At 38.4% G+C, this 12,390-nt stretch overlaps 1 protein-coding gene across 1 annotated transcript; it reads left to right on the top strand.

The window, feature by feature from the left end:
- The first annotated feature begins 6,865 nt into the window (after window positions 1–6,865).
- On the top strand, window positions 6,866–11,879 carry LOC104449217 (amino acid permease 6). Its single transcript, XM_039315084.1, is given in 8 exon segments — window positions 6,866–7,022; window positions 7,220–7,453; window positions 7,800–7,893; window positions 7,985–8,133; window positions 8,136–8,204; window positions 8,330–8,475; window positions 10,192–10,419; window positions 11,268–11,879. Coding segments are annotated over 8 exon segments (1,458 nt in total). The 5' UTR covers window positions 6,866–6,907; the 3' UTR covers window positions 11,691–11,879.
- The last annotated feature ends 511 nt before the right edge of the window (window positions 11,880–12,390 follow it).

Genomic DNA, 12,390 nt, shown 5'->3' with positions numbered 1-12,390 from the left:
CAAATTTATCTTTCCTGCAGATTTCATAGTTTTTGACATGGAAGAAGATTTTGAGATACCATTTATCTTAGGTCAACCCTTTCTAGCAATGGGAAGAACCTTTATTAATGTGCAATAAGGGAAGTTAACTTTTAAAGTTTAAGCTAATTTTATTTCCTTTAATGTTTTAAAGTAATAAAATATCCATATGATGATAATTTTTGTTTTAGAGTTGAGAAGGTTGATAAGTTGATAAACAAGGTTTTTCAAGAAAATATTTTTAAAAAACCACTTGAAGCACGTCTAGTTTGACCAAGAGACAAAGAAATTGAGAATGAGGAGATAAAAAGGAGTATGCAAATTTCATAGAGGCAATTCCATCACATTCAAGGTAAAAGGCAATTAAATTTGAGTAGTTAGGACTTTTAAATTGCTAAAAGGAGGAGAGATGAAGCTAAAACTTCATCTTACGTACTGAACAACCAAGTCTTTTACAAAAGACAAAATACATAACGTAAAACACACCATAACTACTCATGTTCAACATAAAGCACTTACCCCACTAACACCTAAAAACTAGGATAACCAACACACATGACCCCACTAACTCTAATAACTGAAAAACCAAATCAGCAACACGTGTAAAAGGAAATAACTATTATAACAACAATCCCTCCCTTGAACTAATGTTTGCTAACATTCAGTTTAAAGGCTTGACTTTTTTCATCGTGCAAACACCTAGTAACCTTTTGAGCTTCACAAATGACTCCATCTTGAGGGCCTTGGTGAATATATCAGCAACTTGATCTTCACTCCTGCAACAGATTAGATCAATTGTTCCATCATTGCTAAGATCTCTCAAGAAATAAAACTTCACATCAATGTGCTTGCTTCTTCCATGTAACACTGGATTCTTGGAGAGTTTTATTGCTGAGTTATTGTCACAAAAATTTTTAGTAGGTCCCGGTTGCTTGAATTGTAACTCCTCAAGAATTCTCCTTAGCCAAATAACTTGACAAGCACTAGTTGTTGTAGCAACAAATTCAGCTTCTGTACTTGACAACAATTGGTTGCTTCTTGGATGACTACAGAATAACACATGTTCCAAACATAAAAGCATAACCCGAAGTGCTCCTCCGATTGCATATAATTCAAAAAGATGAGGACTCACATACACGCATGGATCACATAGTTAGAATTGCTCTTAACTTACGAATCAATTTCAATGTTTGGATGAAATTTGTTTTTCTCTTTAAATTGTGGATTCAAGCAAATATGGAAATATGTCAAGGAGGAGATATTTGGCTTGAGTATATATTATCTTGCTTTTGCTCGAGAACTAGCAAAATGTTAAGTTTGGGAGTTTGATAACTCTATAAAAATAGAGTTATTTTACCTATTTTGGATAATAAATAATGCAATATCTATGAGAAAATATTTGAAGTTCCTTTTAATTATTCGAATTTTCCTTTTTTATGCAACATAATGAGATATGGAGAAGATAATGAAAAAAATGGTAAAAATCGGGAATTCAAATTAGAAAGCATTGGAAGATGGATATCAAATAAAAAAATTTCTGATTTACTCCATAATTTTATGTGAAAAATAAGCAATTGCCTAGGGATAAGGGTCTTGGATGTATCCTATAAATAAGAGAACATTGAGAACTTGGGAGGACAACTAGGTTTTTATTTTTAGATTGTTTTTTGTTACTTTGAGAGTTTGTAAAGCCTTTTGGAGAGAAGACGAAAATAGTGATAAAATTCTTATTCTTTGATTCTAGATGTTGGGTTTGATTTATATTTTCGTTTCTTCTTCTACTATATTTTTTTTTTTATTAGGGCTACAATGTAGCTTAACCATGATGATGCGAATTTCATAATTCTTACATTTTGCAAAGGATTTTATTCATATGAGTTATATATCATTGCGCTTAATGCTTTTAAGTAATTGGCTATTATTTGAATGATTTGATGTGCATATTTTAGATTGGGAAGTGATAATATGTAATTACTCATTATAATATATAACGATGAATTAAACGTAGATAGAGATATACCACCTTATTTATGCAGCTTTCGGTGATAAGGTGATACAAAAGATGCATTGTAAGCTGGAAATATTCATAGATTTTAATACACTTATCTTTATTTAAATTTACATAGAGATATAATGGATTAATAAACTGAGTATGTTTGCCATACTTAGAAATATGATAGTAAATAGATTAGGAAACTTCACTATCACATGTTTGATATCGTTCTTGTATGCATAAAAATCTGAAATTCATATCTAGTAGTTATAGTGAAACCACTCTAAAAATATTTATCTGAGTGATTTAGTGCATTTAATTTCCAAATTTTTCTTTTAAGATTTTTAGTTTTAATTTATTCTCAATTCTATTTTGATCCGTTAAATAAATTTTAGAATTAATCTATTTTTAATATTTAATTAATTTGTTATTTATCAATCTCTATGGAACGGTATTCTTTTCTTATCTTCGACATGTTTACTTGTGTTTAAAATTTTACGAACAGGCCCATGGGCTGTCAAGTTTATGATTAGTTTAATTTTCAATTTTATGAATCGATTTTAATATACTTAAGTAATTTTACAAATCATTATTCATTGTTAAGGAGGTCATAAATCCTGTAAAAAAAATAATCCTTTTTTTTTTATATATTTGTTTCGTGACATTTCTTTTTTTGTACAAGTCAAAATGCCATAGGCACGGCAAATGTGGAGCTCCCCTATGACGATGTATTTTGCTACTTTGATCCCTAGCGGATGGCATTAGACGAGGGTTCTATTTATTTTACTGAAAGTGAATAATTTGAAAAAAAATCTTTTCCTAAAAAGATAATCGTTTGAATCACCCATAAAAACAAACGGATGAAAAATATTTTCATGATAACCGAAAATGTTTTTTTTTTTTTTTTTTGGTAAAAATGATAACCGAAAATGTTTGGACATGTATTATTGTGGAAATTATTTCAAGCAATTTTTTAAATATTTTTCAAATTATTCATTTTTCATAAAACAAACAAATGAAGTCAAAATGTTAAATTGCGAGTGTAACTGATGATCATATCCTCAAGTGATAAGAGAAGCGACAAACATGGCATTAGTAAAATTTCAAAAAAAAAAGAAAAAAAAAACCCATCGCTCATTTTGGTATCCTGTCAATCATCATCTTTTCTTTTCTTTTTATGTGCATAGTTTGTATCATGAAACCATGACTCCTAATGAAGAACATCACAACCCGAAAGGGGAAATGAGAAGCTGACGATGCACCTCACATTTTCCCCTGGGAAATGACAGCCCCACTCGCACATTTTTAGCTGGTTCAGAGCACAATCTTCTTCTCAAGTTTCCTCTTTCCCATGGCTTTTCACTCCTTTTTCTCTTTCCTTTTCATTTTGTGCCAGGTATACCGCAACTTCCAGGCGATCATACTGTTATCCAGTTTCCGCATCAGCGACTTTGAGTTGGTGGTGGGCAAAAAGGAGCAGCAAAGAGCCGAGCAGGTGCTGCCACGGTGTGAGTCGATGCACTTTCTCCTCCCATATCGACTCCTTCCCTTTTTCACGCCACGTCGTTCAGCAGTCCGGTCCAAAGAGAGAAGAGAAGAAAGCACAAACTTACCTTCTCTGAAAATGATCTAAATTGGCGGGTCTCTTCGTGAAAGGCCATCTCCGGCAATGTTCCCCACCTCTCCGGCCTCATCGACCTCAAGTCCCCCTACCTAAACGGTAATGCCTTCTCCGGCAGCTTCCCCGCCCTCCCTCACTGGCCTCCACCGCCTCAAGATCCTCGTACTCGTACTTGTTAGGAACTGCATCTCGGGCAAGATACTTGGTGGTCAATAACCCCATTAAATTCTTTTTCTTGAATATTATTACATTTGTTTCTTTCGTTCCTATACAGATGCGAAATAGATGGTCTTCCATAGCAAATTTGAGGTCCGGTCGCCCATTATACGCAAACAAAATGAATGGCCCAAATTGGAGTATCGGTGCCGTTCTCCGAGGGCGGTCCACCCAAAAATTTCAAACCTTAACTCCATCGCTCTTCCCCCTCTCTCCTTAACTTGCTAGCTCTCGGTATTGCTCTCTCTTTTCACCCCTCACCCCCAAAAAAATTGAAAAGAATAAAAATAAAAATAAAATAATCTACGTTATTGCTGGTCGTGTCATATAAAATGGCCGGTGCTAACTAATCCCTTACCAACATAAGGGAATGTATTATCCATGCGATTTCTGGCAAAAATAATCGAAAATACTAAATTGACAATTATCAAAAGGTTTAGAAACAACTTGGGAAATCGTCAAGAAATTCATGACTAAAATGACTAAATCCAGACAGAAAAAATCAATTAAATCAAAAAGTTTGCGAATGAATTCCCATAATTTCAATATATTTAATTTTTTTCGATAGTTTTCCCGACTAGGAATAGCCCTAAAGAGTAAAGAAGACCTCAAAATAAAAAAATGCAACCCGAAATGAATATATTAGTGAATAAGGTTGGGACCAATAATACAAAAAAGAACAAGAGCTTGTTGGGTCATGGTGACTTTTGGGGCTCGAGGTTAACACGTGACACCAAAATTCTATTGGACCCCCATCATGTGTTTGTCCCTTATCTCTCCCCGACCGTAATTGGTTTCTGTTTTGTCAGTTTCACGAGGGAATTAATATATTAAACAGAAAAATGTAAGGAAATTACTATTAAAATACTAGATAAATAAAATTTGGCTCATAACATATCCTTGCCTCGACCGACCCAAACGCACCCTCTCTTTCTTTCTTCATTTATTGTACTTTTCTCTCTCTCTCTCTCTCTCTCCCTGCGCACCATCTCTCTATTGTAAGCTCATTTCTATGACCGGGATACAAGATAAAGGCTGCCCTCGATTAGCTTAATATGGATATGATCAAATTTAACAAAATACAAAAGGGGTGTCACGTTTTTATTATGGAACAATAATGTAAAGTAATATCTGTACCTATTCCGATGTCATATATATATGGATTACATAAATGATATTTCATTTAATGTCTAATCTAATGTAATTAGGCTTTGAAAATAGTTAAAACGATTGCTTTTACATCCATTAACAATAATCAGAGAACCCACTTCAGGTTAAGTGTCCACTAGTCACAAAAGGTGGATGTTAAATGATGGAATTAAGAATATAAATCACATAATGCATTGAAGTGAATTAAACTATCCAAAATGATCAACCAAGTCTTACATGGAGCAACAGTGATTAATAAATCAAATTTTTGGTGGATTTTGATGGAAATATATCTATATATACATGTATACATGAGTTTAATCAGGTATTATCCTTTCATGTTTCGTTTAAACATAGAACAAACCCTTTTTTTCCCATCGTTTTAACGTAAATTTTTTATCACTTTGTAAGGTGACGTACTATTCCGACGGACGAACCGATTTTGGCCAAACAAATATATGTCATCTTAGCACTTCGGGAGCTATTCATATAAAGACTGCTCTTGGAGGAAAAAGATTCTAAACTGAAATCTGTCTGATCGCTTCTCCATTTGATAACTACGTCGACAGAGGCGGTGACCGCCAAAGAATCGGCACGCGGCAAAATGATAGCGCTCCCGTCGTTTTCCTGCGGATATCGCAACGAATTGCCAGGGATAATCGTGCGGGCCATGAGCGTTGTTTGGGGTAATTTGGAGTTAGGTCCACGTCATTTCATTTCCATTTAGTAAATGATTTTGAACGTAATTCCATGGAATAAGTTACGCCCCGCAGGTTGCGGCGGCTGCTATATTTTAAGTTAATTTTAACTATATAGTTTATATTCTTTGTCTGCTCTTTTTGTATTTTTATTAAGATGTGATGTTTCTTCTCTGGTGCCCCCGTGATCAAGATACGTCATTGCCCTTACAATAATTGCTACAAGACATATTCATGTGGTTCGTAATTTCAGAAAGCAAATCCAGTGGTGGTGAAAGATTGAAAAATAAAATAAAAAGTACAAAAATAAAAAAAAAATAAAAGGGTGTTTGTCTGACCCCCTTGACATGACTTTCCCGAATTGCACATTGAAATGACTAAGTTGACCTAAGTTTAACCAAGTCGAAGAATGCCCATTAATGGTTTGCTAATGCAAGATATGGAAAATATAGATCCCTCAATTCAAATGTATTGTTATTTTTACCGTCTTCTACGAACAAGCATTTGAGAAATGTGAAAAATGGGTAATCCACCCTTTAAAAGAATTGATTATCTGAGTCCTGATCATTAATTACACATCACATACCACTGATAAAGTAGTATGTAAATTATAATTATTTGTATCTAGCAATTAAGGAATGTTCATAAAAAGGTACACATAAGCAATTAGATGTAGGTACAAGAGAGAGGACTCCATAAAGGGCACAAGAGGAAGGAAAACAAGATCCAACCTTATGTTACCAATAACATCTTTGGCATTTACTCTGACCTACCGAAAAGGGATTAATTCCAATAATCAATCTCTACCCTTATCGAGAGAGAGAGGCCAAACAGCAAGATATAGCTACGAATCAAGCAGCGTCGAGAAGAGATCAGATAGGCTTTGATGAACACGGTCTGATGGAGGACAGATCGAGGCCTCATATAAAGCGGGGACCAATGTTCTAACAAGCATAACCATCAAAAGTGGAAGAAGGAAAGGAGAAACGGAAGAGAAGACCCCATTCAATTCCAAAGTCCAACCTCGCAAGTTTTTATTACTTTGAGGGCCGTGTCTAGTGTCCCTCTCCTTACGTCTCCTCCGCGTTCGGAACCCGAACCCTGCGGTCCCATTTCCCCCCATTAAGTTCTCCCACATAGAATCCTGAGTCCCAGAGAGAGAGTTCTCCCACAGAGAGAGAGAGAGAGCGAGAGAGAGAGAGAGAGAGAGAGATGGAGAGAGAGGCGATGGCAAAGAGAAACATGTGTGTGGAGCAAGATCCTGAAGCCTTTCGAAGCGGTGGCGTTCAGAAAAACCTGGATGACGACGGCAGAGTCAAAAGAACCGGTAGGAACTGAATCTTAATGAATTTGTGTTGCTTGTTTTCTTGCGTACGAATCGCTCCTTAGCTCTCTGATGCATTTGAATCTGGTTTGACGTGAGCTTTTACAGTTTTCATGACGATGGCACCGACTCTTTTAACATCGTTCTTCTTGCATGCAATCAATTTTTCTTCTGGGTTTTCTTGTTCCTTTTTTATGAAGGCACGGTGGTCACGGCCAGTGCGCATATAATAACGGCCGTGATCGGGTCCGGGGTGCTGTCGTTGGCATGGGCCATCGCCCAGCTAGGCTGGGTGATGGGGCCGGTGGTCCTCGCAGCCTTCTCCTTCATCACCTACTTCACCTCCACCCTCCTCGCCGACTGCTACCGGTCGCCGGACCCTATCACTGGGGAGAGGAACTACACTTACATGGACGTGGTGAGAGCCCACTTAGGTAAGTAGAGAAGTTGGTAAAATCCTTTCTTTCCATCTTCTTCTCCTTCTTTTTAACAATTAGATTTTCGGAAATTAGTAATGCATTTCCAAAAAAGAATATGAACGTGTCGGATTGAGGATTTTGTCAAGAGATTGGTCAATTAAGAGCATCATTTGGTCATTTCCTAAAAGAAACCCCACTTCCCCATGAGATCGAGACCCCCATGTTGAATTCTATTTTCTAAAATGATTCAAATGGGTTTCATTAAATTCGCCAATTGAACGAACCAATGACTGACATCCCCCCTTTTTTGGTTATTTTTCCTTATAATTAATTACCTTTCTTTCAAATATTTATATTCTAGGAGGTCGAAAGGTTCAGCTATGTGGATTGGCTCAATATGGGAACCTCGTCGGCATCACAATTGGCTACACCATCACAGCATCTATCAGCATGGTGTAAGTATATAAATGGGGCTTGATTTATCATTTATACCAAAGGATATTTTTTTCTGTCTCTATTTTTCCAAAAATATAATGAATTTTCCAGGGCGGTGAAGAAGTCGAACTGCTTCCACAAAAATGGGCACGAAGTGAAGTCGGTGTGCGAAACATCGAGCTATCCGTTCATGATCATATTCGCATGCATCCAAATCGTGCTCAGCCAAATCCCCGACTTCCACAAGCTTTCTTGGCTCTCCTCGTTGCCGCCGTCATGTCCTTCGCTTACGCTTCCATCGGCGTCGGACTCTCCATCGCCAAAGTTGCAGGTAAAGAGAAGAAGGAAAACAATCGCCGGAAGAGACTCTATATATTTCCTTGACATGATGTTAGATTGATTAGTGGAATGAGCTTCGATGTCGCATAAAACATGGTGAATGATTGACGTTGTAAGGTGGGGGACACCACGCGCGGACGACCTTAACGGGGACAACGGTGGGAGTGGACGTGTCGGGATCGGAGAAGGTGTGGAGAGTCTTCCAAGCCGTCGGCAACATCGCTTTCGCCTATGCGTACTCCACCGTCCTCGTTGAGATTCAGGTAAACATCAAACCTTAATCTGTCTATTCTAGCCTTTCTGGAGGAGTCGTTTTATTGTTCCGGTGCTTGAATATGGAACGACGAGTCATACCCCGATGGTCTAAGCAAAAGTTCCTATAAAAAAAGTAAATAGGAAGGCATGTTTGCATGCAATTGCATCGATGAAACCCAAATTTGTTTCAGAACAAAAGTCAAAGCGCAGTCATGAAAATTTGGAGTGCGTGCCCGGCAATTTCGGCTTTCCTGCCACGTTTTAGCATCTCATGCTCCAAGGATTTTCCATCAAGTGCGTATATACATGTAATAATACACTTGAAGTCACGAGAGAAAACAGAGGAAAAAAACAATTGTCATAATTTATAAAGTGATGGGCAATAAGAAAGACTGTCGTCCTAAAAACAAAGAAATAGGAGGACCATCGGCGTCAATCAAGCCCTGGCCACATGAAGCCTGGCCACATGCAGTGCATTTGCCTTTCGGTAGTTGTCCTCGACCGGCGTAGGACCCGCCCAAAGCCGTCTGTTTAGTCTAGTCAAGACAACAAGATGGTTATATAACCCTAATGAAGTCCCTCGATCAAGAAGATATTGAAATGATAGCGGCATAATCGAGGATTCGTTGTGTATGATATAACCTTTAATCTCATTTGTACACACTGATTGACAATTAGTTAATTTCTTAGTACAATCTATATCGAATAAACCAATTTATTCAGGTGTCATTTCATATGGAAGGAGGGTGAGTTAGCATCCCGTTTTAGTGTCGCACTTCTCATTTTGTAGAAGATAAGTCAGATTATTATTATTTTTAATTCTAGGAAATGGGTTTACAAACGAGGTTTAGGCGATGAATGTGGCGGTCTGTGAGGGCAAAAGGAGGCCACCTTTTAGGGTTGAAAGTACTATATGCTAATTGTAGAAAAGATTCCTTATGGACCATGAAATGAATGGACCACGTCTCTTTCTTTTCTTAAACTTTTCTTGGCCACCGAATGTGCCTTGACGTAATAGGAATGAAGTGAAATCCCACCTTGAAATCTTCTTGTCTTGCCTCTCTCTCTCTCTCTCCACATATATCATCAGTTGTCATGCAGTGCAATGTCTGCACATGATAATCGCGACCTACGTGGCCACATGCAGATGCATTAGTCACGCTCTACGTGACACCACAAAGGAAGGGGCGATGAACTGTTTGTGTAGATGTCTTCTTCTGTGACATGCGTTATCGGCATATGGATGTTGCCTCAATAATTGAAGTCAACTCGCTTCATCTGTTGATGACGCTGATTATTTTTTGGGTTCATTGTGGATTATCTCTCCTTCCATGTCATTACAAACTGTATTCGACGGATAAGGATGAAGATTTTTCCGGCGTCAGAACTGTTCGTAGGTCAGATCGAGAGATGTTCTTATCATTGTCCTTATGATCTTATATGCTCGATATTTTCCATGCCTAACATGCTTATTAGAGAACCTGCAAGCTCCTAGAAGACGCTAGTAGGAAAATGAAGGTCGATTTTTATTCGATACGACACGGCCTTTTTTACTTAAAGGGACTCATTCGAGATTATGCTGGCGTCATGTACGCCCCTTTTTTGAATTTGCAATGTCATTTGAGAATGATGTTTGATTATGAAGCCGGATGCTGACGTCCGAGGAAAATGTGCTTGAGCAGGTTCGATTTGTATGACGTTCGGGTGTTGACCTCTCTCTGCAGGACACATTGAAATCAAGCCCACCGGAAAACAAAGTTATGAAAAGGGCTTCTCTCATCGGCATCTCGACCACCACTATGTTCTACGCGCTCTGCGGCTGCATTGGTTATGCAGCCTTTGGAAACGATGCGCCGGGGAATTTCCTCACTGGCTTCGGATTCTACGAGCCGTTCTGGCTCATTGACTTCGCCAATGTCTGCATTGCTGTCCACTTGATCGGTGCTTACCAGGTAAACCATTTTATTGAACTTGCAATATCACATAGTTTTATGTTGATCTTGTAGTTGGGGTGATAATACCAGGTCCTCAAAACTCTTACTAATTGTTGAATTTAGTCCATAAACTTATCTTTTTTCAATATGGTTCTCGTACTTTTAAAAACTGATGCAATGCTATGCTTCCATAAAATGGGCTAGTGGAATTTGCTGATTTGGTACTTGACGCCATTAACTTGCCATTAAGGATCCAAGTTCGCATATGACATGCCAATCGAACGTTCCAGATGGTACCGCACGTTCGTCTTTTCTCTTTTCCCCCTTCTTTTTCAACACACAAAGAACGCGTTTTTAAATCTCTCTCTCAACGTTGGAAAAAAAGGGGAAAAATAAATGCAAAAAACTACATCTTCAACGTCTTAGGCTGCATTTTCACTCACACCGCCTCAGCCATTGTTACGCTCAAGCACATCACCACTGCTAAGGCCGGCTATCGTCAGCATCACCACTGGAGCCCAAAACTCCACCTCCGGCAGACCTAGGCACCACCGACATCTCTTTTCTCTGCTTGGTTGACAGATCTGAGGAACGCATTGGTTTCGCATTTTGGGAAGTTCGCGCTATTGATACATCTGGTGATTGGTTGAGTCCATGGAGCTAGATCGAGTTTAGGTAGCAGTATATATGTCATAGTTATATTATCTAGCGAATCACGTGATACACACTACGCAGAAACAATCACAATGCGTGGGCTCTTGTGTAAATCTGATTTGCTATTATGGCTGATTGAGTTATGTAGTGGGACCTAAAAAATAATCCTACATACATTTATTGGCGTTTTAAACATGAACTTCAACATGCAGGTATTTTCTCAGCCGATCTTCGGATTCGTTGAGAGCTGGTGCTCCAAGCGCTGGCCTAACAACACTCTCATAACGAGGGAAATTCCGGTGGACGTCCCAGGGTACGGCATCTACCACATCAATCTCTTCAGGCTAATATGGAGGACCGTGTATGTCATCGTGACCGCGGTCATAGCCATGATATTGCCCTTCTTCAATGACTTCCTGGGACTGATCGGAGCTGCTTCGTTTTGGCCATTGACCGTGTACTTCCCGGTGGAGATGTACATCGCAAGGACGAACATGCGCAAGTTCTCCTTCACGTGGGCGTGGCTGAAAATACTGAGCTGGGCTTGTCTGGTTGTGTCGCTCGTTGCGGCAGCTGGTTCGGTCCAAGGACTGATCCAAAGTCTCAAGACATACAAGCCCTTCAAGACACAATAAATGTAGCTCAAAGCCCTACTGCCCATTACCTAGTTGGAAGCAATATTATGGTGAAAAACTCTTCAATTGGGCGAATGATTTAATGTTTGCTGCTTCAACATAAGTCGTTGAGAATAAACATTTTCATATAAGGACCGGGAAGATAGCTCATGCCAATGAGGTGAATTTCCTTGCTAAGGATTTTGATAACATTATAACTCTCATTTTTTTTTTCTTTTTTCTTTTATTTTTTTGGTAAAGAAATGAGGACAAAACCCTAGAGGTACACCTTTATTCTCCTAATAAGCATTGATCCCATCCGATCTTCTATCAACAAAGGAAGTAAACCTCTTGATAGTCTATTTAATGCTAGAGTGTCATTTACATAAGATGATTAAAGTATTCAATATGCTAGCCAACTTGCACATGAATTTCCTTCCCTAAAAGTTTGTACGATGCTAACCAACTGGAAATATTCTTGGCATTTTCCCAATCTGAGGAAGGAGAATGTTGCCAAAATTAAAGGAGAGAGTTGCTTGCGAGCCCACTTTCACAGTAACTTTGCAAATGTCCAATGAGATGGCCATTTTGAGTTCCAAACATACACCCCAAAATTTTGCTTTGAGCAAAGAATGCGCTCCCATAGTTTTCGCGAACCCACCAAGCCAATTACCTGATTCATTACCAAGAAGACCATCTATTGAAGTTGGACTTGAGTTGC

Source organism: Eucalyptus grandis, chromosome 6, assembly GCF_016545825.1.
Source record: "Eucalyptus grandis isolate ANBG69807.140 chromosome 6, ASM1654582v1, whole genome shotgun sequence".
NCBI lineage: Eukaryota > Viridiplantae > Streptophyta > Magnoliopsida > Myrtales > Myrtaceae > Eucalyptus > Eucalyptus grandis.
This window is presented reverse-complemented; position numbering and strand designations above follow the sequence as displayed.